The 27,923-nt window shown below is 41.7% G+C and overlaps 1 protein-coding gene across 6 annotated transcripts in view; it reads left to right on the top strand.

Moving 5' to 3' along the window:
• Positions 1-27,923, top strand: part of SLIT2 (slit guidance ligand 2) — a 235,105-nt gene that overhangs the window by 181,127 nt on the left and 26,055 nt on the right. For all 6 annotated transcript variants that reach the window (XM_081876193.1, XM_081876194.1, XM_081876196.1 and 3 more), the window contains 13 exons: positions 816-890; positions 3,214-3,357; positions 5,228-5,371; positions 7,702-7,868; positions 10,141-10,273; positions 13,746-13,814; positions 15,026-15,097; positions 15,287-15,358; positions 17,983-18,054; positions 19,663-19,826; positions 22,704-22,828; positions 23,447-23,544; positions 25,462-25,601. In XM_081876193.1, coding sequence (XP_081732319.1) covers positions 816-890; positions 3,214-3,357; positions 5,228-5,371; positions 7,702-7,868; positions 10,141-10,273; positions 13,746-13,814; positions 15,026-15,097; positions 15,287-15,358; positions 17,983-18,054; positions 19,663-19,826; positions 22,704-22,828; positions 23,447-23,544; positions 25,462-25,601 — 1,475 coding nt within the window. The remainder of the gene's footprint in view (positions 1-815; positions 891-3,213; positions 3,358-5,227; positions 5,372-7,701; positions 7,869-10,140; positions 10,274-13,745; positions 13,815-15,025; positions 15,098-15,286; positions 15,359-17,982; positions 18,055-19,662; positions 19,827-22,703; positions 22,829-23,446; positions 23,545-25,461; positions 25,602-27,923) is intronic.

Raw genomic sequence — 27,923 nt, forward strand, 5'->3', positions numbered from 1 at the left:
ATATGCGTCATCTCCAAGTGATGTTCACAGGGACGCGGGTGGCGCTGTGGGTAAAGCCTCAGTGCCTAGGACTTGCCGATCGTATGGTCGGCGGTTCGAATCCCTGCGGCGGGGTGAACTCCTGTCGTTCGTTCCCAGCTCCTGCCCACCCAGCAGTTCGAAAGCACTCTTAAGTGCAAGTAGATAAATAGGTACCGCTTTATAGTGTTTCCGTGTGCTGCACTGGTGCTGGCTCGCGAGCTGCAGCTTCGTCACGCTGGCCACGTGACCCGGAAGTGTCTTCGGACGGCGCCGGCTCACGGCCTCTAGAGCGAGATGAGCACGCAACCCTAGAGTCGGACATGACTGGCCCGTACGGCCAGGCGTACCTTTAACTTTTTACCAAGTGATGTTTGGCAATATGCACAAGGCCAATGTTGATTGGTCCATGCACACAATAGCCTATCAATATATATATTTTTCACTTTTTCACCGTATATATTCTGTAAGTGTACATATTCTTCTACTATGTATGAAATTTTATGTGTTGACAACGTGTGTTAGAATTTGTAGGCCTTTCCTCATATAAACTTGCAGCGTTTATTATTGTTAACTACACTTAATGCACGAAGCATCTGCAATTGATCCATATTTTCCAACAACTACTGGTGACTGTTCTTTTTGACTGGACAGTGCACAAAATTCCCCTTATCCTGCAGTCAAGTGGTGCTCCTCTTCCATTCCTGCCTGTGAATTGGTGTCGTTGCTGGCACTTACACACCTTCACCAAACAAGTCACAATAACCTAAATTTATATCTTGCTACTCCTTCTACAGGCGACTCAACAACAATGAATTTACAGTGTTGGAGGCTACAGGGATCTTTAAGAAGCTTCCTCAACTACGTAAAATGTAAGCTTATCTGCCAACCTGCCTTATATAGGTGGCCTTCATGCAATAATATAAGAAAAAGTGTAAAGTATTCTTGAAGGAGCCCAAAGCATGTCCCAGTCTGTGATATTCATTGCGGAATGTGGGTGCTCATTTTTGCCAGTGTTTCAGTCATACTCTCTTTCTCTTCTTTTATCCCTGCCAGTTTATTTGCACAGTCAAAAGGGGAAGGAGAAGCCATTGCTCACTGGTAGAGCCTACATTTTCATGTGCAAGGTTCCAAGTTCGGTCTCTGGCTTTTACAACTGAAAGGATCTCAGGTAGCAGACTGAGATTATTATAGCCACTGCCCATCAGAATAGACAAAACAGGACTAGATAGGACCAGTGATCTGGCTTGGTATAAGGCAGCTTAGTACAGTACGTTGAAGATAACAAAAATCCTACTGTCATACTGAAGGAAGGCTCGTTGAATTTTGCCCATTTCATATAGTTGCTAAAGTATTTTGTATCCTTGATTCCAAAATTTCCATATGCTAGGGAGAAAAAAGGGAGAATCGCTTAATGCTCATATGATGCCAGGTTTGTCCCATGTGCAAGAACCCACAACCCACGCTAATTTATTTTGTGTTACGTACCTAAACCACAAACAGTAAGCTAGCAGAGACCACAGGATTTGCCAAAGTCTCTATCTGATTTGTTCAGTAGCACTGATACGTCAAACCACCTCCATGTCTTTTCTAGAGTCACCTGCCTCTTTATTTGGGATAGATATTGGCACTGGCTGCTTGAAGCTAAGTTAATGAAATCTATTCTGCTTAGAGTGACAATAATAATAATAATAAAAATAATAATAATAATAATAATAATATCATCTTTATTGTCATTGCCCCCCTCGGGGACAACGAAATTACTTGGCTGCTCCATCCACCCAGGTAGGGCACTCCACTCAAAATCAGAACAACTATAAAAACACTAATTAAAACAATACAGTATAATACAGCAAGGAAGATTAGATGACTTTCAAAGTCCAGGTTTCCCATTCAGGGCCGAGATCGCTCTGGAGAAGAAGCTGTTCTTGAGACGGCTTGTTCTTGTCTTCATCATCCTGTATCTCCGTCCCGACGGCAGGAGCTCGAAGAGACAGTGACCAGGATGCGATGGATCTTTTACTATGTCCAGTGCCTTCCTATGGCACCTTGTGGCATAAATCTGCTCTAAGGTGGAGAGTGGGCAACCAACAATGCTCTCTGCTGCCTTAACAACTCTGCACAACCCCATCCTGTCCTGGGTAGTACAGCTTCCGTACCACACACATAAGCCATAAGTGAGCACGCTCTCAATGGCACAGTGATAGAAGGCAAGCAGCAGTTCCTTAGGATTCTCAAAAAGTACAGTCTCTGCTGCGCCTTCTTCACAAGCCCCCTTGTGTTGACACTCCAGGACAGATCCTCTTGTAATTCAATACCCAAAAATCTGAACGTTGTTACCCTCTCCACACAGACCCCATCAATCAAAAGTGGCTGGACATTGCTCTTCTGTCTCCTGAAGTCCACCACAAGCTCCTTTGTCTTCCTTGTATTTATGAGCAAGTTGTTAGCTCTGCACCACTCTGTCAGCCAAGTATGTGTGTGTATCAGGCAACATTCCTGCAGGATAAAAGTGGAATAAGCATCCAAAATGCTGATAATACGATCTATTATAGTGAATCAGTTATTTTAAAATTGAAGCTGTTAATAGAAGACGCCGTGATTTATTTATTTTTAGTGTTGTCACTATATTCCTGCATTTTTACTTTGTGAAGAAAATATATTTCTGTTTCCTTGCTGGAATCCTTTGTTTTCTCAATTCTGAATGAATCCCAAACAGTGTTTAGACTGGCTGCCCGCCTCTCAGTCACCTAAAGTCACAGTGCCCTCAGGTGATGATCGTTGGGATCTCAAAGCACCATGCGGGGCTTTTGAAAGGCTTTTAAAGAAACCTGTGCAGTGCTTTGAAGCACCCCTGTCACTTCCTGTCAGCTGATGAGTGGTGACTTCAAGCTTGATTTCTGCAGGTATCAGCTGCACAATCGAGTTCCTCACAGAAAACACAGTTCTGTAGCTGATTCAGTCACATATATCACGTGGCATGGTATTGGGGGAAACAGCCCTGTGGGTCAAATTGTGGCTCGTACCAGGCCAAATCTGGCCTGTGGGCTAGAGGGTCTCTATCCCCAGATTAGAGCTTTCTTGAAATCATGTTGCTAGACCATAATTCAGTCGCTGCTTTTTGTATTCTTCATTATATGGATGATTTGCTCCAAAACACTTTCCCTATTAATTTGCTTTGCCATGAAACAATAGAAATCTGAGCAATAATAAAATCACAGATATTGAAGAAGGAGCATTTGAAGGAGGATCGGGTGTAAATGAGCTGTTGCTCACCAGTAACCGGCTGGAGAATGTGCGCCACAAAATGTTCAAAGGACTTGAAAGTCTCAAAACTTTGTAAGTATGTTCTTCTCTCTACTTTGCTTGCTGTCTTTGCTTGAGAGCCAGTGTGGTGTAGTGGTGAAGAGTGGTAGTCTCGTAATCTGGGGAACCGGGTTCGCGTCTCCGCAGTGGCGTAGCGTGGGGGGTGCAGGGGGTGCCGGCTGCACCGGGCGCAACATCTGGGGGTTAGGGATAGGGTTAGGGGGCGCAAATCCAGGGTTAGGGGGTGCAAATTACTTGCCTTGCCCCGGGTGCTGACAACCCACGCTACGCCACTGCGTCTCCGCTCCTCCACATGCAGCTGCTGGGTGACCTTGGGCCAGTCACACTTCTCTGAAGTCTCTCAGCCTCACTCACCTCACAGAGTGTTTGTTGTGGGGGAGGAAGGGAAAGGAGAATGTTAGCCGCTTTGAGACTCCTTAAAGGGAGTGAAAGGCGGGATATCAAATCCAAACTCTTCTTCTTCTTCTTCTTCTTAAACTTCTCTTCTGTCTTGTTTTCTGGGTATGGATGTATGCTGTCTTTGACTCACTTTTTTTACAATGTAAAATGCATTAATCATATATGCTGCCTAATTGCAATCAATATCTTTTGGATAGGTATATGGCTGCGCAGAGGGCATGAAGTAAATTCTGGTCACAGATAAGGAAGTATTATGTAGGAAGCAGATGTAGGCACATGTATTTTCATCTGTGTGGAACAGCATTGTTTGTAATGTGCTTATAACTGTCCCCCCTCCATCACTTCCTTACAGTGTGTTTTTGGATATTACTAAGTCCCTGGATCAACCTCAATTATGACTGGTATTGCATAGAAACTGAGCTCTTAGGACCATTCCTCTGGCTATTACTCTGGCATCCTTTGGGTAGGAAGAAGAAGCAGTACCCAGCAACAGCAAGGAGCATGAATGCTGCTCTTGGTTAGAGGGCAAACACTTTACCTCTATTGGTGCCTCCCAAATTGCTGAAGACCCCCAATTTCACTGTTTGTAAACTGGGACGGGGATTGAGCAAGGGTTAAGTTGGGTCTGGTTGCAGAGATTTCTGGAATCATATATGTGGAGTAGCAGAAGAGTGATGTTGTGCTCATGTCCCACTTGTGGGGTTTCCATTGGCATCTATTTCACCACTATGGGAAACGGTCTTAAATGTACCTTTGCTCTATTCCAGCAGGGCTCTTCTAATCCCCTCAAGTGCTTTATAAATACTACATATTATTTCTCAGCATCCATGTCTAGTAAGTTAATAACTCAGGGGAAAAATGCAATACAACATCTCATAAAATGTTTAGTAAACTCTAGGAATGGTTTTCCCCAGAAGTGGTGTATGGAAGTGAGAGCTGGACCATAAAGAAGGCTAATCGCCGAAGAATTAATGCTTTTGAATTGTGCTGCTGGAGGAGACTCTTGAGAGCCCCATGGACTGCAAGAAGATCAAACGTATCCATTCTTAAGGAAATCAGCCCTGAGTGCTCACTGGAAGGACAGATCGTGGAGCTGAGGCTCCAATACTTTGGCCACCTCATGAGAAGAGAAGACTCCCTGGAAAAGACCCTGATGTTGGGAAAGATTGAGGGCAGAAGGAGAAGGGGAAGACAGAGGATGGGATGGTTGGACAGTGTTCTCGAAGCTACCAGCATGAGTTTGACCAAACTGTGGGAGGCAGTGGAAGACAGGAGTGCCTGGCGTGCTCTGGTCCATGGGGTCACGAAGAGTCGTACACGACTAAGCAATGAAACAACAACAGAGAAATGTACACAGATGAGATGTGCAATACATTCTCTATGGCATTGTTCCCCAACTTCACGCCCTCCAGATGTTCTGATTAGGGATGATGGTGTGACTACCCTTTGGAGTAACAAACTGATTTGTTTCATTTTTCCTCAGGATGCTAAGGAGCAATCGCATCAGCTGCGTGAGTAATGACAGTTTCACAGGCCTGAGCTCTGTGCGATTGCTATCCTTATACGATAACCAAATAACCACAATTGCTCCTGGTGCATTTGACACTCTTCATTCCTTGTCTACACTGTAAGTTGTTCTTGCATTCATAGCCAGTCCTTGCCATTTATACATGTGTGATATATCTAAATTAGGGGTAGCTAGCCTGTGACCCTCCAGATGAACACCATATCCCATCATCCTTGGCTATTGGCCATGCTGGCTGGGGCTGGTGGGAGTTGGAGTCAAATAACATTTGGAGGGCCACAGTTCAGTCAACAAACAAGTCAAGAGTGCTTGCAAAGTCACGTATCTGAAAGTTTTCAGAGAATGCTAAAATTCAAATTGAGAGTTGTGTGACAAAATGTGAAGATACATTGGTAATCTCTGCTATTTGTTTGGTGGCTCATACTGTTTCTAAATAACCCCATGCATATTGTGTCTGACTCTGGCTTCCTAGCAATGATTTCCCTTGGTTCAGGGTACCAGTGCAGCTGAATCAGCCAGAAGGGTTGTTTAATACAAAATGCAGCCCTCTCTGATAATGAGGGACACTCAGAGGGTGTATTGAGAGCCCTGAGGTTTTTGTCCAAAGATGTGCAGTTGTTCAGAAAGACCCATAAAACTCCCTTCTTCTCATGCTACCCCGTTTTTTTTCCAAAGGGGAGAGCGACAGAGCATGAACAGCTGGGTGGAGGCTCTGAACTGTTCCTGTTATTCGGGTGATCGAAACATTCATAAATGTATTCATTTACTTAGCGCAAATAAACATGTGCAACAGGGCGCAATTCTTTAGATATTAGCCTCAGTAACTTAAGAGGGCCCAGTCAGAAATGGGCAAGCATTTCACTCACCTTATTTCTACACATTGCAATCAACTCACAAGTAGGGAAATGTCTCTTTTTCGTGAACCGCTTTGAGTTTTTGTGAACCGCTTTGAGAAATAATGTGGGAAACCCACACACAAACGAAGTGTTCTTTCTTCCCCCTTATATTGCTATAATAAGCTATTTGATAATTTGTTTTGATTCTGTATCTGGTTACCCCTGAGATAACTTGTGCAATACAGGCAACTACTGATTTGTTGGTGGGGGGCGTTGCATTCCAGTTCATTGCATGTGATAGCAGGGTGTGTATAAGCCCCACTGTTACCCATCTGCCCCCTTTCTCTGCCACTTCCAGATTTGTGGTGATGTGTGTGCGCATAGTCATGCATGCTTTGAACACACGCAAAATGGTTACTACCTGTATAAAGGAGTTTGGTTAAAGCTGAGCACCTGATACACACACACAGCTCTGAGGAGTAATATTTGCCATAGAACAACACAGAGCTGTTGCCATTTTACTGACCATATTCCTGTGTTTCAACTGAGAAAATAGCAGAAAATGTGTCCTCTGTAAGGGTGCTATTAAAGGTTCAAAAGGAGCTCTACTGTTAATCAAAAAGATGGGAATTGTAGCAAGCAATCATAGATCAGTCATTGTATGCATGTTTACTCAGAAGTATGTTCCATTGTATTCAATGGAGCTTATATCTAGGCAGCTGTGCAAAGAATTGCAGGCTAAATGAGATACATTTGAACCAATCCCCCCGTGAGTCAACTGTACATAAAAGGAAATATGAATATTCAGTGAAAGGAAATATGAATATTCAGTGAAAGGAAATATGAATATTCAGTGAAAGGAAATATGAATATTGGAGGGGGGGAGTAAGGCATGTGGTGTGTCTAACAATTGGGTTTTATGTGGTAGAAATTTCTGAGGGAAGAACGTAATTACCGGCATACTTAATCCTCTGCCCTCTCACAATGTGACAAGTTACACCTAATGACTAATTCGTGCATATTAAAGATGGCATATTTATAAATAATGAAATTGTCAATAGGCCTCTGTTGAAATGTGGAGGTGCCAAAAGCACTGAGACTTGTGGAACTAAATCCATTTTTATAACTGGCATGTAATCAACTTAGCTGTCAGTTTATACGGAAAACCTATTCTCTGGAGCAAATAAAAGATGGAAATCTTGAAGAGGCAAATTAATGAAAGAGCTGTTGTCAGGTTAAAGCTAATAATATAAAGTAATCAGCCTACATTTTGACATTAAATTACTGTATTATTGTGTGACAGCAAGTCAGATTTGTGATACATCTTATTTAGAAATCATTTTAAGGTATCGGGATTATTCAGCTCAGACTCCGAAACTGCTATCCTGATATTTGGTGGGGGCAAGAGGATGGTTTTTTGTGGGTGGAATTTCGTCTGCATCACTATCGCATAAAATGCAAAGGGTGGATGGAGTGAAAAGAGCTAGTAAAACGAATCCTACTTTTTTTTGCAGCGCGAACAGGGGGTTTTAATTTTTGTGTGCGCGTTTTCATCGCTTGAAACTGAGCCCTGTGTTGTTCACATGTGTTTATCAGAAACCTCTTAGCCAACCCTTTCAACTGCAACTGTCACTTAGCATGGCTGGGAGAATGGCTGCGGAAAAAGCGCATTGTGACGGGCAACCCCCGCTGCCAGAAACCCTACTTCCTGAAAGAAATTCCTATACAGGATGTTGCCATTCAGGACTTCACTTGTGACGACGGTAAGAAACAGAGCTGTCATGCTGTATGTCTCCTGTGGCAGATTCATCATTGTAATTATTATTATTATTATTATTATTAATAATAATAATAATAATACCCCGCCCTCCCCCGCCCTCCCCAGCCAAGGCCGGGCTCAGGGCGGCTAACAAGCAATAATAAAAACAAGTTGAATGAATACAACTTAAAAACAAGATTAAAATACAACAATTAAAATTGTAGTATGAAAAATAGGGGTGGAGGATAAATAAATTCAGTTCCATTCAAATTTAAAGCCGAATCTATCAAATAAGCACCTTTAAAAACAACATGCAGATGGAAACAAACCCATTATTCAAAATTCAAACTTATCCGAATTTTGCGATGCAGTTCTTTAACCAAGAAAAAAAAAAAGAATGCATTAGGGGGACGTGTGCGTAAAAATTAATATTCAGAATTCAAAAAAATGCATTATATAAGGGGAATTGCCTTCAAAGAATGTGTACATTAGTCAAAACTACGTATAAAAATGTGTTTATTCGAAGCTGGCACTAAAATGTTGAATTTTTATGACTTTTAAAAAAAAATAATCACGAATTGTTGCAAAATGCAGAAATGAATTTAAAACTGGAAAAATGAGAAACCGAGGGAACTGAAATTGACAGATCATTCTATCCCTAACACAGAAGGTTGTGTGGGAAAAGCTAGCAATATGATTGCCCCTGGAACTGGAGCAGCACTGGCATGGATTCCTTCTGAATAATAATAATAATAATAATAATAATAATAATAATAATAATAATAATATAACTCAGTATCATGTGTGGGCTTGTTCAGACATTATTTTCTCCCTAGGATTGTTCCTTAAGTGAGATAGATGGTGGCCTCATGCCTGCCTGTTCTCACCCATCACAAGGAAAATGTCTAAACTGGGAATTTTGTGGTGTCTTCACTGAGCTTCTCAAGAGAATTTACTCCATCAAGAGCTGGAGAAGATTCGTGCATGCCCAAGATCTGCTTCCAGTCTCTAAATAAGCCAGTTTTGTGACTTCCACCTGAATATCTTTGTTGCTCTGCATATATGTCAAAATAGCTTCTAAGCTGCTTACAACTATAGAATCAATACACAGTAACAATTCCATTCCCATTCCTATACTGCATGTTGTCAAGAGCAGTTTGTGACCTGACGCTGTTCAAAGTGAGGGAAATGTCAAGGAATCCACTAGGCTTGTGCAAGTCTAAGCAGCTACAGTGGTACCTTGGGTTACATACGCTTCAGGTTACATTCACTTCAGGTTACAGATTCCGCTAACCCAGAAATAGTACCTCGGGTTAAGAACTTTGCTTCAGGATGAGAACAGAAATCGTGCTCCGGCAGCGCGGCAGCAGCAGGAGGCCCCATTTGCTAAAGTGGTGCTTCAGGTTAAGAACAGTTTCAGGTTAAGAACGGACCTCCGGAACGAATTAAGTACTTAACCCGAGGTACCACTGTATTTGGATCCTGCTTGTGGTCAGTTAAGCCTGTGCCATTCAAGTTGAGACATCTCATAGAATGGTAGAGTTGGAAGGGACAACAAGTATCATCTGGTCCAACGCCCTGCAATGCAGGGATCTTTTGCCCAACATGGGACTCAGACTCTGAGATTAAGAGCCCATTGCACAACCAACTGAGCTATTTCTTCAGTAGCTATGGCACCAAGCGCCTTTTCCCTAAAAATGCAGGTACCCATATAAAGGTAAAGGTAAAGGGACCCCTGACCATTAGGTCCAGTCGCAAATGACTCTGGGGTTGCGGCGCTCATCTCGCTCTATAGGCCGAGGGAGCCGGCGTTTTTCCACAGACAGCTTCCGGGTCATGTGGCAATCATGAGTAAGCCACTTCTGGCGAACCAGAGCAGCACACGGAAACGCCGTTTACCTTCCAACCAGAGTGGTACCTATTTATCTACTTGGACTTGCTTTCGAATTGCTAGGTTGGCAGGAGCAGGGACCAAACAACAGGATCTCACCCCGTCACGGGGATTCGAACCACCCACCTTCTGATAGGCAAGCCCTAGGCTCTGTGGTTTAGACCACAGCGCCACCCGCATCCCGTCAGGCACCCATGTAGTGGAAGTTAAAATACATCATGTCCCCGGTAATTGAAGGTAATATTATATTTTCTGTATACAGAGCTACCTGAAAGCAGAAACTTCTTATATATCTAGAACAGATTAAAATGATTGTGCTGCTGCCATGCTTAGGTCCTGTTAGCTGAGCATGGCTTATCTTTATATGTTTCTCTTTATGAACTAGGAAATGATGACAACAGCTGCTCTCCACTCTCCCGCTGCCCCGCAGAATGTACTTGCCTAGATACTGTGGTTCGTTGTAGCAACAAAGGTCTAAAGACTTTGCCAAAAGGCATCCCCAAAGATGTAACTGAACTGTAAGTAGTACAAAAATTAAAATTAAAATTAAATGTCAGCAACAATGTTTCTTTCAAGAGTGATGGGGATGCTTTTGGCAGGTAACTTAACATTATCAGACTGCCCATTGGTCAAGACCCTAGTCTGCCTTTGCTAAATATTTTTCACAGGACCTCAGGTAGGGTATTTCAATGCTTTGCCTTTTCAACGCTCATTTCAGAAGCTATCCAAACATTGGAAATCTATTTCTCCTGAAGTTATTTTCCTGATACTGATTGGAACCAATAATGGTGAAAAACTTGATCTACTAACCTTTTAAACCTTTTTTTAAGAATAACTCTGCGTTTCCATGCGCTCCAACAAAGTCTGCTGTTCTTGTGGATTTCCTTTATTGTGCCTTCAGATTTTTCTCAACTGTGTTATAACATCAATTGTTTAAAAATAGTATATTTGTGGGGCACTACAGTGCTTTGTATCACTTACAAAAGCAAAAGTTGGAGGTCCATCTGAACTGGAAAGAGGTGTTCAGCGTCTTCAGAACAGGGTTATATTCCTCTGAAGGTTCAGGCTTGTAGTCTCTGAGAGCTCTTCATGGCCTTGTCTTCACATGCTCATGTTGTCTTTGTAACATGGAGCGACTTTTATCACATGAGATTCACTTATTGGCTACTGCCCCTCTTGAATGGAAATGGTCTGGCCAGAGTTCCCATTCCTGCATTCTGCTTTCCCACTTCTTCTAGATGTGATTATTACTCAAGGAAGAGTTCCAAATTCTTCGTAAGCTGCTTTGGGAGCCTTGCTGGCTGAAGAGTAGAGTGTTTAACTTTAAAAAGTAAAATAGGTAATGAATGCTCTGGTTATCTCCAGCTTGGACTACTGCAATGCACTCTACATGAGGCTACCTTCTAAGGTGACTCGGAAACTACAACTCATCCAGAATGCGGCAGCTAGACTGGTGACTGGGGGTGGCCGCTGAGACTGCATAACACCTGTCTTGAAAAGACCTACATTGGTTCCCAGTACATTTTTGAGCACAATTCGAAGTGTTGGTGCTGACCTTTAAAGCCCAAAATGGCCTCAGCCCAGTATACCTGAAGGAGCGTCTCCATCCCCATTGTTCAGCCCAGACACTGAGGTCCGGCTCTGAGGGCTTCTAGAAGTTCCCTCACCGCGAGAAATGAAGAGTGCCTTCTTGGTTGTGGCACCCACTCAGTGGAATGCCCTCTCATCAGATGTGAAGGAAATAAAATCTGACTATTAAAAGACATCTGAAGTCAGCCCTGTTTAGGGAAGTTTTTAATGGCTGATTTTTTAAATGTATTTTAAATATGTTGTTGGGAGCCGCCCAGAGTGGCTGGGGAAACCCAGCCAGATGGGCAGGGTATAAATAATGAAATAATAATAATAATAATAATAATAATAATAATAATAATAAATCAATCAATCACATGACTGAAGGTTTTGATGAACAAATTCTCTCAAGATCCCTTCGTGCACCTTGAAGTTTTGACCTCCACTGAAAGACTGCTTGTGTGCTTAGTTTATCTGGCCCAGTACATGACAGGACATATTCTGTTACCTTGGACAGTTCTGAGGATTCTCAGAACCGTGATCGTGGGTGCTTCAGAAGATTCTGATAAGACCCATAACCAGCCTCCAAAAAACATCTGTCGTTTTACAGAGAGGATGGAGCTTTGCACGACTAACACTGCTGAGTGTGCTGTGAGAGGAACCTAGGCATACCTGGAGAATTTCAAAAAGCAGATGAACCAAAGGTCTATATGGTCTTCAGCCAAATTCCTACTGTCAATCACGTTTGGCATAACCTCTAGCAAAGCTCTGCTGGATTCCATGAGTTCACATAGCCCAAGTATGGGGATGTTTATTCCCCCCGAAGGAATGGGTTTCTGTGCAGTCAGTTTAAAACTGACTCAACCTCCCCCCTTTTCTTGTTTCTCCAAGAGAGCACTCTAAAATGCATAAAACTTGAGCTGTTGAGCAAATGCATAACAAGAACACAGCCGCATAAACAAGGCTCTCTCCTTTATCAGTCTGTGACGATAAGGATGGCCTTGTCCACTCTAAAGTGAAACAGGGATGACACTCTAGGTCTTATCTTACCAAAACCCTGACGCACAGACCTAAGTCCGGGAACAAAGCCAGAGTGTGTTCTCAGAGATGATGACCTCTTCCTCCAAGATAAGAGTAGGAAGAGGAAGATCCTTTTATGGTCAGAAGTACAGGAAGGAATACCCTTTTATGGTTAAGAATACCAGAGCAAGAACATATGTGATGTCAACTTGCGTACATAGGCTGACGTGGTTGGATTCCTGGGGAAGGTGGGAGAGGGTGCCTGGAGGATATATATACTGCATGAAACTTCTCATTTCTTTGCACTTGCTGTGGACTCACCACGCAAGTGACTTCTGCTATCCAGAGAGCAGAATAAACTCTTTCTTTGAACCAACCTCGGTGTCATTTGACTTCCTTCCCCCTGTCCCGGAGCAACACAGACCCAATCGGTGAACTCCAATAAGGCTACACCCTCATATCTGGACATCAGGACCACTCACAGTGGTCCTAGCAACCTGCTAGTTGCGATATATTTTTAAAGAACAACTGTCCGCCATGACCTCGAGGTTGGACTATTCCTCCTCAGAGGATAAGGCCATGAATTAGAGTTCGAAGAGTTAGAGAGAATTGCCCTCACTCTGCACTGCCCGGGAAGCGGTGGCACAGGTGGAACCCATTTTGCCATCATCCCTCTGGCCTGAGGTCGCACTGTCGCACACTCAGACTCTGTGCGCTCCAGCCCGGATGCTCCAATGGAACCACAATCTCTTGCATGCAATAGGAGCAAAATGTTGTCCAGACAGGCAAGGCCCCTTTTATTAAAAAGGTGGGAGGTGGGAGCTGCAACAATATTTAGAGTTTGCCTGTTACAGAAACAACTTGCTCCAGCTCTGTATGGATTTCGGCAGTGCTGAACTCTCGCCTTCCTGGAACCTTGTACCTGCTCTTCTTGGATTGGCACTGCCTTGCATCACTTGATTCCGCCTGCCAGGCTGACCCCCCCCCCCAACTTGGATCAGATCCCTCTTTCTGCTGGAATCATTACCTGGAGCAGAATGCTGCCTGAGTGTTACTAGCTACTTTTGATAGCAGTTGTAACATCACCCTTCATTTTTCTACCACACTATTGCTAATCCAAAACTCCACTTTTTACAAAGAAGTACCGATATACAATGAAACAGCCTTTTCTGACAATCCAGATGTGTTTGCGTCAAATAGAAAATATTGGTTCACTGTAGTCAAATTATTTCTGTTAGTGTGCAGGTGTGCATCTGGCTATTAAACTGATGGTTGATCTCAACTATTCCCCAGTTGTCATATTATTATTATTATTTAAAAAGTGTGTGGGTATTAGAGTCATGGAATGAGCTATTGGTGATTTCGATTAAATAATATTGCATTCTGTCTTCCCTTTTGTAGTTATTTGGATGGAAACCAGTTTACCCTTGTCCCCAAAGAACTTTCAAACTACAAGCACTTAACTCTTATGTGAGTAATCCTCTCTCTATGCTAATGTTATTTAAAATATGCTCTTCCATTAAATGAAGTAGTTCCAGACCTCTTAGCAATTAAAATTCTATTGCACATTTTAGAAATAGTTTATATTTACTCCACTAATCACAGCACAATTCATTAGAAAGTATGCAGACTGAATGCATTCGTACCTTGGAAGTCGAATGGAATCTGTTCCAGAGGTCCCTTCGACTTCCAAAATGCTTGGAAACCAAAGCATGGCTTCTGATTGGCTGCAGGAAGCCACAGAAGCCCCGCCAGACGTTCGGGTTTCCAAACCGTAACAATCACTTCTGGTTTTGCGGTGTTCGGGAGCCAAAACATCCGAGTACCAAGGCGTTCGGTATCCAAGGTACGACTGTACCTTGCTATCCACTCCAAAAGATGCACCATGGAGTATGCTGGATGTAGTTGTTTATTATATGGATAGCACACAGTATTAAAGAGTGTAAAGGCATTACACAAGTATATTCAGTTGCAGAGAGAAATTGGATTAGTTTGCTTGGAACAGGGTTATACAGCAGTAGATGGCATTACAGTGAAAGAACAGGAGGAAATAGCGGCAGCTCTTACCATCTTTAGTGGAGCAATTTCTGAGCCGCTTGCTGCATTTTTTAGAAGGTAAATTCAGCTTTAAGGGTGATTTCAAAGTTAATCTTCAGGAGAATATCAAACTTAGAAGCAACTTTACTAAATTTCAGCATGTATAAATACAATCAAAATGGGTTCGCATTTTTCAAAAGTATGTTTTCTAGTAGCACATTTTTTATGAAACAAAAGTGGTTAATACTTTAAATATAAAGCATACCAGTTGAGAAATGTTGCATCCTTACCTGTTTTGCTCCAAAAGGGTGCATTTATTATCACTCAGGAAATCACTTGTTCAGATACGCCATGTAGTTCCAAGTTTTATTTCACAAAGGGAAGTATTAGCAATACGTTCATATCTGAAGGGTCTAGTTCTGGTTGTTATTTGGGTTTCTTCTTTTTGTAATATTGGCATTCTCATTTTGTTGTCTTTAGTCCTACTTGTTAAAATGCTTCCTGGGTTCATACATTGCATGTGGCAGTATAAGCTGACATTTTAAATAAGAATTAATAATACTACATTTACTAATAGGATTTGGTGTTTGAACATCTGTGTTATGACTTTAAGAATTTCTGGATTTTTATTGTTATTTTTTTAGAGATTTAAGTAACAACAGAATCAGCACCCTTTCTAACCAGAGCTTCAGCAACATGACTCAGCTGCTTACTTTGTAAGTGTATTTGTGTAGCAAAAAAAATTAAAAATGTTTATTTACAGTATAATCTTTATTAATAAAGCTGATGGTTGATCTGGATTTTGGCTGTGTGTTTATGGTGAAGAAATCAATATGTAAACTGGAGCTTACAGCTCTGCATTTATAGTATCTAGTTTGAAAATTAATTACTTGGTATACTTTCAGAATTCTGAGCTATAATCGTCTCAGATGTATCCCGGCACGGACGTTTGATGGCTTGAAATCGCTTAGGCTGCTGTAAGTAGTAATGTTCCATTACTCATTTTCTTGTGTGTACCAGCTGGAGGATGAGACCTGAATCAAGCTGTGTGGCTGCTCTTTCCCCATGGCTCTGGTAGTATGAATGGTCAAATATGGCAATAGATATTCCCCTATCAGTGCTGTTTAAGCTAGGGGATGTGGTTTGACCCACCACCACTCATGTCCACCAATGATTTCATTATTTCATACATTACCAGAGAAGTGTGGGATTCTGCCATGGGAAACATCACCTAAACTGCTCAGTTGGGTCTTAAAGGGCCCCCTGACCATTAGGTCCAGTCGTGGCCGACTCTGGGGTTGTGGCACTCATCTCGCTTTATTCTCTGAGGGAGCTGGTGTACATCTTCCGGGTCATGTGGCCAGCATGACTAAGCCACTTCTGGCGAACCAGAGCAGCGCACGGAAACGCCGTTTGCCGCCGGAGCAGTATCTATTTATCTACTTACACTTTGACGTGCTTTTGAACTGCTAGGTTGGCAGGAGCAGGGACCGAGCAGCAGGAGCTCACCCCGTCGCAGGGATTCGAACTGCCAACCTTCTGATTGGCAAGCCCTATGCTCTGTGGTTTAATCCACAGCACCACCTGCGTCCCTCCCAGTTGGGTCTTAGTGGTTTGTAATTAGAATAATTCCCTAAGAAGTCACTTGCCCTGGTACCTTGATGGAATCAACCTAAAGCAACTTCTGATGTAGTAATTAAACTACAGTTATTCCATAAATAAATAATTCGCAGTGCCCCATGTAGACATATTATAAGGCATGAACTCTAGTGCACAGTAAAATAATCATGTGAGGTAGACTGCTAGGAGTGTTGGCTCCTAGGTAGACTGCTAGGATTGTTGGACGTGGGTGATGCTGTGGTCTAAACCACTGAGCCCTTCAGGCTTGACGATCAGGAGGTCTGCGGTTCGAATCCCCGCAAAAGTTCCAAAGCACCCCAAAAAGTGCAAGTAGATAAATAGGTACCTCTCTAGCAGGAAGGTAAACAGTGTTTCCGTGCACTGCTCTGGTTCGCCAGAAGTGGCTTAGTCATGCTGACCAGATGACCCAGAAAAACTGTCTGTGGACAAACGCCGGCTCCCTCAGCCTGAAAGTGAGATGAGCGCCGCAACCTCAGAGTTGTTCACGACTGGACCTAATGGTCAGGGGTACCTTTTGACATCTCCAGGGCAGCAAGAAGACATGATATGGGAACTATTGCCTCCTAATGCCACAGTGGTCCCTTCTCTCCCCACTCTTGGTTGTAGCAAGCAGGAGAAGAGGATGGATTCCTGTGGCATTAGATTGAGAGGTATGGTCCCCATATCATGTTGTCCTGAACTTGGCTTCATGCAAGTAAGAGTGTAAGCATCCTCTTAAGTTGGAACATTGGTAGAATTTTGACACTATTATGTTATGCAAAGTCGTTGTCCATTATATCAAAGAATAGACATCCCTAAAGGTTAAAAACAACACATATTCAGAGATGTCAAGCTTCTTCTGTCTGACAGGAGTCTTGTTGCGTCCTGTTGACGAAGCCTAGCCAGGGAAGGAGATACGGCTTCAGTCCCGTACTTCTTGGGACAGTGAGTGGCCATGTTACCCTGCCAGAATACTACCCTTCGTCTTGCTATTGGTGCAAGGGATGGTTGACCTGAGGTGGGACAGAGTTTGAGTGGACCATTACAGATTGCCCCATGCTATATCTAGTAAATTACTCAAAAGAATGAAAAGTTGACATGTATGTGTTTTGAACAAAATTTGTTTTACTGTGATAAATCCCTAACAGTATGTAATTAGGAACATAAGTTTTCGTGTGTTTGCTGTCGGTTTGACTGGAAAGCTGTTGAACATTTTGGAATGATTTGCATGGCCAAATGCATGGCCACCACATCTCCCTTGGCAAAAGGTGTGACATGAAACTACATTGCTAATTTCCCAGTCTCTTCCATTTCATTTGGGTGATGCTTGGAGGAGTGAAGAAATACTCAAAGGGGTGATATTGTGTCACACATTTTGCCATACATTATGAGAGATGGGGAATGATGAGGTGCAGGGCTGCTTATTATAGTAGTGATGTGGCAGGTGTAAGATGTTCACATCCCTGAGAGTAAGGCTATATTCTGCTCAGATTCCATTTTTTAAATATTGATTTATAATATTTTTCTGTGTATAAGACACCCACATGTATAAGACGCCCCTTACTTTTGGGGACCCCAAATTTAGAAAATGGGCATATTCACTATCCATGTATAAGACACGCCCAGATTTTTAACCTTATTTTAAAGTAAAAAAACACACCCTAGTCTTATACATGGAATAGTACGGTATTTTCCAAAACATACATGCTGCTTTTCCAGCAAATCTCATCCAAAGTGGCTTACAAGTGTGTGTGTGTGTGTGTGTGTGTGTGAGAGAGAGAGAGAGAGAGAGAGAGAGAGAGAGAGAGAGAGAGAGAGAGAGAACAGCCTTGGTTGACTGTGAATTTTGGGATGGATTTCAAGCGTACAAGGAACTGATACTGATAATATATGCAGATGTCTGGAAATATGTTGCATTATGCCATTTATTAAGTTCCTCACCATCTATTTCCAAGCACATAATTGTTTCTCGTTTGCATAGGTCTCTACACGGCAATGATATTTCTGTTGTACCTGAAGGTGCTTTTAATGATCTTTCAGCGTTATCCCATCTGTAAGTATCCTGTCTATAAGTTAATATTTACATTCATGTGCTCATTGGGCAGTTCACTGTTAGAGAGACTTAACAGCCTCATCCTAAACATTTGTATACACTAATTCAGGGAAGCACAGGCTGTCATTTACCTGGGATATACACAGATAACACTTTTAGCAGTGCACTTATACAGTGGTTGGATGTGCTTATTGTAAGAATGTATTTGCTGGTGTGATTGACTGGAGGGATACATAAGCAATGGAAGATGGGTTGTAGGTAAACATATGTCTACCTTCTGTTCTTTTACTGTTTTAATGAACTTCAATATTCTTGCAGCTATGTATATATAGTCCATAAACAAATATTTATATTACTTTCCTAGCCAGGGAATTCATAATTTGGGATGCACAAAAAACCATGTAAAAATTGGCAGTGAAATGAATCAGCATCTTTCCCCAGCCTGCCACAACAGCTTAGTGAATGTCATGTTGCATGTGTCAGGCCTTATATATTATGCTGATAAGGGGAAAGTATTGCTAAATTCTTGATTGCTTCCTTTGCCTTCTTGCAAAATACATTTTGTTTATTCGCTATTACAGCTTAAAGCCTGCACTGTTGCATGCATTGATCTGGGCCTCTTCTTTCAGTGTTAAGAGATTGTTACTGAGCTAAGAGTATAAATGTTTGGGTTGAAAACCTCCCCACTCCCATGACTAGGAGTCTTGATTATTTGCACTTAACGGCTCTCTGTGATGACACTAGGTCACATCCATAATATACGTTTAAAGCACCTTTATACCACTTTAACCATCATGGCTTCCCTAAAGAATCCTGGAAACTGTGGTTTGTTAAGGGTGCTGAAAGTTAAAATAAATAAATAAGTGGAAAGCATTTGTTTGCTATACAGAGGGAACCTGCAAACACAAGAGGAGCTAAGCAGCCCCTCAGTTGCCGATTATCTCTTGCAGATGCTCACTTCCTTCACATTCGTATTGTGAGAAAAACTTGGAGCCCCATGTTTGCCTTTTAATGTTTAGTTCCACCTTTTACAGTTAACCCTTTGATGATGAATTGTTCATAATGGGTTTATAATTTTATAATAGGTGGCGCTGTGGGTTAAATCACAGAGCCTAGGACTTGCCGATCAGAAGGTCGGTGGTTCAAATCCCCACGACGGGGTGAGCTCCTGCTCCTGCCAACCTAGCTGTTCGAAAGCACGTCAAAGTACAAGTAGATAAATAGGTACCGCTCCAGCGGGAAGGTAAACGGCGTTTCCGGGCGCTGCTCTGGTTCACCAGAAGCGGCTTAGTCATGCTGGCCACATGACCCTGAAGCTGTACGCCGACTCCTTCAGCCAATAAAGTGAGATGAGTGCCGCAACCCCAGAGTCAGCCACGAATGGACCTAATGGTCAGGGGTCCCTTTACCTTTTTAAGTTTATAATGCATTTCTTCCCAATGTTTCCCTTCAGAGCCATTATGAAGCTGAAGCTTCATGTTCTCTTTTCTGTAACTTTTTAGTAAGTTGATTCAGCAACATATGGAGTATTTTCCACTACGTTTTCATGATAAGAAAAGCTCTGTGAGAGAGATCATGTGAAATGGTGTTGTTGTTTTGGTTCTGCAGTGCAATTGGAGCAAATCCACTTCACTGTGACTGTAATATGCAGTGGCTGTCTGATTGGGTAAAGTCGGAATACAAAGAGCCAGGCATAGCCCGGTGTGCTGGACCTGGGGAAATGGCGGACAAGCTGCTTCTCACCACTCCATCTAAAAAATTCACCTGCCAAGGTATGTTCCCCCCTCCCCAAAATGCTTACATTTCAGCATCCTAGAATAGAAAAATAATTGCCTTATATAATATACTCTCAGTTTCATATAGCCATAAGAGAGATATTTCCTGCTCTTATCCAATGTGTTAAAAATACTCCATGTCATGGAACACATTTGAAAAATTATTGCTGTCATTCTCCCTGAATGACTTAGGACCATTTCATGTATAACGGGGATGCAAATCTGGGTTTGCCAATGTGTACACTCAGCAAAAAGCTGCAGTCAATCACAGTTATCTGTTGAGTGTACCTGGATTGCACATGTAGCTCCAAACGTTTGTTTATAGCATTATAGAATACAATAAGAACGTAACGTGTCCAGTAGTACTTTCAAGATGTCTGGAGAGTCTCCATTCTGAAGGTTGTCTCAGTCGTATTGGTTTCATTTTTGCTTGTTTGTTTGTTTAAAAACCTTTAGAAGCCAGTGTCTAATAGAATCACTGTCTTTAGGAAAATAAAACTTTTAATAGTCTGATGTAGTGCAACGTGTTTCTTGCTATGACTACAAGTGCTAGGAGTCATTGGGGTATGGGGGGAACTATTTCTTCTTTGGGCTTGTGTACAAGCCCAGTACAGTGGTACTCGGATTACATACGCTTCAGGTTACAGACTCCGCTAACCCAGAAATACTACCTCGGGTTAAGAACGTTGCTTCAGGATGAGAACAGAAATCGTGCTCCGGTGGCGTGGCGGCAGCAGGAGGCCCCATTAGCTAAAGTGGTACTTCAAGTTAAGAACAGTTTCAGGTTAAGAACGGACCTCTGGGACGAATTAAGTACTTAACCCAAGGTACCACTGTATTAACAATGAGAAAACTTGTGCTCAAAGATAGCAATGTACAGCAATGTAGAATTAAAAATAAAATAACCAATGTAAAGAACATTTGCTAAATTCCCTTCTGAATTATGCAGTTCTACTTCATTAGAAAGACTGTTAGCAAAGAGCTTATTTCCGTAGATAATGTCCCCTACAGCATTCGCCCCATTCCCATATACATTATTCCTCTGGGGGTGTTGCATCTAATAGATTTTCCATGTTTTACTTTTGGCATTTCACAATCCACACCCTGCTTCTAGAGATACCAGGGCCTTGTGGTTTTCTGATACCAGGTAAGACTGTAAAGTGCCCTGGATTGAATTTCTGTTTAAGCCAGGACCTTCGGACCTTCCCTACATGTTTCTCAAGCAAACATTTTCCCCAAAGACATGCATGTTGTCCGTTTCTTCCCACTTTGCTTGGATGACATTTGTGAGTGATTACTTTTTACATGCTATGGGATAATGACATTCTGGCATCCTAAACAATCTTTTGGTATTTTAAATCATGATGCTGATTTATTTATCATAGAATCGTAAAGTTGGAAGGGACCCAGGGTCATCTAGTCCAACCCCCTGCAATGCAGGAATCTCAGCTAAAACATCCTTGACAGATGGCCTTCCAACCTCTGCTTAATTTATAGTCCATCTGACTAGGTTGCCCCAACCACTCTGGGCAGCTTCCAACAAATTAAGGGCTGCCTTAAAATGTCTTCTAAAAGTCAGATAGTTGTTTCTTTCCTTGACTTTTTTTTTGGGGGGGGGATATTGCAGATATTAATATTGCACAGTTTGAAGTAACTGGAAGCAAAAAGAACTGATTCCTTTTGGAATAAATCATTGTCCAGGCCCATAATAATACTGTTCAAAGTTTTACTGGCCAAACACTTCAAAAACAGAATATAAGCAATAAAGATATAATCAAAATATCCATACGATGTATTGTGCTGTTGGGCACAGGCTCAGAATCTTAGAAAATATGAAATAATTCAAACAGACCTAGAAGCAGAGCTCTGTCTCTCCTCCATTGGCCTTAGGCTGTTTCTCTCCCTTCAGGAGAGCTGCATTTTCATCCTCACTCCATGGAGTTTGAAAGACAAGGACTAAAGGCAACTCTCTATCAAAGTGAAGATTTGCAATTCAATACCTTCATCACATGATCAAATGCTCACTCTCAGCACAGAGTAAAACACAATCAACAGTTATTCATTAACCCAGAGTCCTTTAGAAAACAACTGTAGAAAACCCCCAATGTTAAACCTTTTCACCAATATATATTTAGGCATTCTCATTTCAGTGTCAGTTAAGCCATTATACTTCCACAAGTTTTATATACCATGTTAGAATTGTAATTGTTACCATCTTGTTGTATCCTTCAATATCCTCTGTGAGTGCCAGTATTGATATTGACAAGCCTTTCCATTACTTGACTTCTGTTTTCTGATCTTCTGTTTTCTTGGTATCTTCCTCTACTGCACCTACCCTTAAATATGGCCATGGCCTTGATATCATCTTCCTTCTGTTGAGTCCTCCATCTTCTGATGTTTTTCTTCTTCATTTGTGGCAATAAGGACTAGAGCCTGGATCAAAAAACCTACCAGGTTCAAAAACTGAATTCCTGTAGTGGAAGGGTGGATGCTTGTAGCAAATGAAGTCACATCTCCTTCCTTTGAGTGGGAAGAGCCACATAAATTGGGCTTATGGAGGTAATAGAACCAAAAAGACTAGTGGCCATTGATAGCCTTGTCCTCCACAAGTCCAGTCTCAGTGAACCATTTTGTGCATTGTGCAGCTTTTTCTTCGTAAGGTTGTTCAGCTAGCAGCTGAGAGTAGCCTGGGCATCACATAAAAGCTACATGTCCACAGCCAGCGTATTGCATAAAAGTGTTGAATGATTGGCTAGTACAGATCTAGCTATAGATCTAGCTGTTAGTACAGATCTAACCCACCCTAGCTGAAAAGGTATTTGATAACAACAATGGCAGGCTTGTATCTGACTGTGAATTTGTGTTCCCTTGAAGGTCCTGTGGATGTCAGTATTCTGGCCAAATGTAGTCCCTGCTTATCAAACCCATGCAAAAATGATGGAACTTGTAATAACGACCCTGTCGATTTCTACAGATGCTCCTGTCCCTATGGCTTCAAGGTATGGAGAACACATGAAGGTCATTTTTTCTTTTATTATATTGGGAACCCAACTTTCAGGCTAAGCCATGCCATTGGTCCATGTAGCCTAGTACTTTGGGATCACAGACTGAGCTTCCATCCTATAGGCCAAGCACATGCTCTGCCATTGGGTTTTGGAGAGTGGGAGAAGCAAGATTAACAGCAGGGTGGAGAAATGTATAAGGTAAAGGACCCCTGGACAGTTAAGTCCAGTCAAAGGCGACTATGGGTATGCGGTGCTCATCTTGCTTTCAGACCAAGGGAGCTGGCATTTGTCCACAGACAGCTTTCCAGGTCATGTGGCCAGCATGACTAAACTGCTACTGGCACATGGAGGACCATGACGAGTGCCAGAGCACATAGAACCACTGTTTACCCACCCACCGCAGTAGTACCTCTTTATTTACTTGCACTGGTGTGCTTTTCAACTGCTAGGTTGGCAGAAACTGGGACAGAGCAACGGGAGTTCACTCCATTGGGTGGATTCGAACAGTCAATATTCTGATTGGCAAGCTGTATATAACTGTGTTATTTTAAAAGAATAAACCAATTTGCCTTCCCTCTGTGCAATCTCACAACTTTGCTGTTTTATTCCTAGGGCCAGGACTGTGATGTTCCAATTCATGCCTGCATTAGCAACCCTTGTAAACAAGGAGGGACTTGTCACCTAAAAGAAGGTGAAAAGGATGGTTTTTGGTAGGTGTTTATCTGGAAACACAGAAGAGAAGCCTGTTGCTTTTGAAAGACTAGTCAGACTAGCAGAACCCAAGCACTCCCACACAAAAGTCTATGTGTGCTATTAGTAATCTTTGATCCCACAAAGTAATGAGAAGCGAGGACTATTAATAAGCACAAAAGCACAAACCCACAATGGTGGTTCTTCTAAGGCTTCAGGAAACAAAGTCACATCAATGAGCTTAATGTTCCCTGTTAAGTTTTTCTTTTAAATACGTTGTTATTAGTCAAGGCATAACAGGGCAAGACAACATGGTGTTGACTCTATTATGCTAATTAATTGCTAGCTAGATCCCTGCTGGAAAGACTCTCAATTCAGCTGTTGTTCTGTGCATTATATCAACAGACAGCCTGTAAATGATCAGATGTAAATCCCAGTGAAACAGAAAATTAATGATTCATTGCCAAATCAGCACGCCAGTGGATAAACATGCTGTGAGCATTTTTAATCTAGAGTTATTTAATCACACACTACAATTACCCGAGATGTATTCCATGAATTATGAAATAGAGTTCTTTAATAAATGGATCCAATAATTTCAAATAAGAATGCTGATCCATTCTTCTATCTAGTTTAAAACCTTCTTGATTCCTGCTTTTCATTAAGAAATTATCCTTAATTTTACATCTAAATTTTGGCCAAAGGTTAGAGTGCTTTCTGTTTGAAATTAATCTGATGCATTTTAATACCATGGTAAATTAACATTTAATCACAGCTTCAAAGGACTAAAATGAGCAAGAAGCACTTCAGAACACGTTAGTTTGGTGGACTTACGTAGGGAAAGTTAGTAAATGTATCCAGAGTATCAGCTTACCATATTGTTCACCATGAATGCATATTGTCACCAGTAGCCAATACAAACCAGGAGTAAATAAATTTAAATACAATTTATTCCTCAAAGAAACTAAATTCCTTAATTAGTGAGGTTTCAGCTCCCCTCTCTCTGTGCATTTATATATATTCATTCCATAACATGCTACCATGTTTGAAATACATCCACACATGAATGTATTCAGAACCAATTCTAGTATTGCTTCTGCAATAAATGAAACAAAACTTCCATTTAACTTAGTGTTCCCTAGTTACCTTCACTTCACCTTGCCGACAAAGGTCCATATAGTTAAAGCTATGGTTTTCCCAGTAGTGATTTATGGAAGTGAGAGCTGGACCATAAAGAAGGCTGATCGCTGGAGAATTGATGCTTTTGAATCACGGTGCTGGAGGAAACTCTTGAAAGTCCCATGGACTGCAAGAAGATCAAACCTATCCATTCTGAAGGAAATCAGCCCTGAGTGCTCACTGGAAAGACAGATCCTGAAGCTGAGGCTCCAATACTTTGGCCACCTCATGAGAAGAGAAGACTCCCTGGAAAAGACCCTGATGTTGGGAAAGTTGGAGGGCACAAGGAGAAGGGGACGACAGAGGACCAGATGGCTGGACAGTGTTCTCAAAGCTACGAACATGAGTCTGACCAAACTGCGGGAGGCAATGGAAGACAGGAGTGCCTGGCATGCTCTGGTCCATGGGGTCACGAAGAGTCGGACATGACTAAACAACTAAACAACAACAAAGTTACCTTCCAATTTTCAGTAATTCCCCAGTTTTTAACTATACACTTTGTGCTGTTTTATGTTTGACAAATTTCTGGCATGGGTTTGTCGGCACCAAAACAGGTCAGTGGTATAAAAAGCAGCATAAATGATGCTGAGAGACATCAAAGGGCAATAAGAAGTACAGTTTAGATTCTCACGGCATGAATAGGGAATCTTTTTATTTATATAAGAACATATCAGTCCTGGGGGATTAGGTCAAAGGTCCATTAGCTCAGCATCGTCTTCTCACATGAACACTTCTCTGAAAAGGTTTCTCATTTACAGGTGTGCCTGTGCAGATGGATTTGAAGGTGAAAACTGCGAAGTGAACGTCGATGATTGTGAAGATAATGATTGCGAAAATAACTCAACCTGTGTTGATGGAATTAACAACTACACTTGCCTGTGTCCTCCCGAGTACACAGGTAGGAAAAAGGGAAATGATAGTCATAACAGCATTTAGCATGCTAATGTGTTTGAATCACTTTTATTCTAGTTTGCTTGACTTTGCAATACCTTTTAGGAGTCTGTGCATTTAGCCTTTTGTTTAGCTGCTCTTGGCATTCTTTCAAGCATTGCTATTATAACGGAAAATGTAGAACCTGGAAAAGCAAAAAAACTGAAATAAGGAGCATTCCATTTTTCATTATTCCCTGATTGAACACACTGCAATTGATACTGCACTAAAATTGCTAAATAATTATGTCCCAGAAATTATTGGAATCCAGAAGAACCATTTTTCTGTATTCTGTCTGTCGCATAGCTGCACCTCCATAGTTTTCCTTTCAGCCATGCAATTCTCTTTCACCAAACCGCAAATGCTTTTTGAAACTTGCACAAGTTATTGTTTGAAGGTGGGAAGAGGATGCTATTTTGAAAGTGGAAATGAAAGTCATATATTCGGGTCTGATGTATTGGGGGAGATAGATGATAGATAATATTTATTTGCCTTTCTAAGAATACACACACACATCCCGCTATATGTTCCTGATTTAACCCAGCAAGCTATTGGTCCAACCTAACTGAAACATATTATATTAATTAATTAACATATTATATTAATTATATTATATATTATATTATATTAATTATATTAATTTATCAAGGCTGTTGAAGTCCAATCTGAAACAGGAATCATTTAGAAATGAATTCTCAGGTCTTGAACTAATTTTGCCCCCTGTGTGTGGGTAACCATATACCTCCCCTCACATGTACATATTAAAAATAATAATTCTGTACTATATTGTGTGCTTGTGTATCGGGGGGGGGGGGCTATGAAAAGAGGCAAATGTCATTTTTCATTTCAATATGCACCGTACTTGACAGTGATTGAAATAGCAAAGCCTGGATAACTAGGTCAGTACTGAAACAAAGTCTGTCATTTTCTCAATAAGCATGAATGCCGGAGATCAGTTTTCTCATGCGTAGATGCATAGTAAGAGCGTTCTGGTATTTTATGTGAGTGGCAGATTAACCACATCTGCGCAGGTCACGATAGCTAGAAAAGGCTCCAAGTCTATAGAGTCTTCATAGAAGGAAGATTTGAGAAAGCGTTGGTAATGTTTTAATTGCCCTGTCCTTCAGTAGTTCCGGGATGGATCCTGATTTCATGGCTCGGCTGAGACACTCCTAAGTGTGTCCAGCTGAACATGCTTAGGTGCTCCTCCAATTTCCTTGCTTTCAATGCAACAAGGTTTGGCAGCTCTCATGGGATGGTGACATTTGGGATAGGACCTGCACACTCACTCACACTCACACTACAGTCCCCACAAACATGTTGCTTGAATGCCAAAATAGGATTATATAGAATCATGAAGCAGAAGTAGCTAGCCACAGCTCTGAAAGGCACAGATTATTGTTGTTGTTATTATTTATGCTACTGATAGGAAGGGAGAGATGATAAAATCAGTACTGAGCCACAAAGGTCTCTTGACTAGAAAATCACCTGAATTGCCAGCTCACATAAAAATGGGTTATACAAACTGATATTTGGGCTTGTTTTTGCTGACGTACTTGCAGTGGCTCAGAGCAAAAATGTTTTAAAGATTCTAACCACAGGTCAGTTTTCAATTATAGCGTTTCACAGATTTCAGAGACATGGATAATCTGGTTAGTTTTATATTGAAGCACTGAGGTTTTGCTCGTCATGGTGATTTAAAAGTGGATTTTGTGTTTGTTTTGGTGACTTCTCTTTTTTTGAGTTTCTCTCTGCATATACAGTATATGGAAAATCAATGGGGCACAAGGAATAGAAAGATATGTTTTTTTAAAAAATCAGTAATTAGTCAAAATGGAAGGATTTGTAACTCAGCAATATATGAAGTTATTAAACTGCTTGCTTAGCATAAGTTCATATTCTGAGATCTAGTTTGGGTAGAAGATTGTTGGGTCTAGGGCCTTATCTCCGGTCATTATGGGCGTAGCCAGGATTTGGGGGGGGGCAGAACTGAAGTGGTTGGTCAGTTAGTTAAATATTTCTATTTTTTTTAATTGATCAGGGGAGCAAGCTGCCTCCCATTCCCCCCCTCCCCCACAGCTATGCCCATGCTGGTCATTCCTCTTTTCTGCTAGAATTTTCCTTTTAGTAGTATCTGCAAGGCAAATAGAATCCTAGGAATTAATTCCTGGTCTTCATCCGCACATACACTCTCAGCTCAGAGCATCAAAGCAAACTGATGTTTCACCTAGTTAGGTAAAGGTAAAGCGACCCCTGACCATTAGGTCCAGTCGTGACCGACTCTGGGTTT

This window comes from Podarcis erhardii (assembly GCF_964252035.2).
Source record: "Podarcis erhardii genome assembly, chromosome: 9".
NCBI lineage: Eukaryota > Metazoa > Chordata > Lepidosauria > Squamata > Lacertidae > Podarcis > Podarcis erhardii.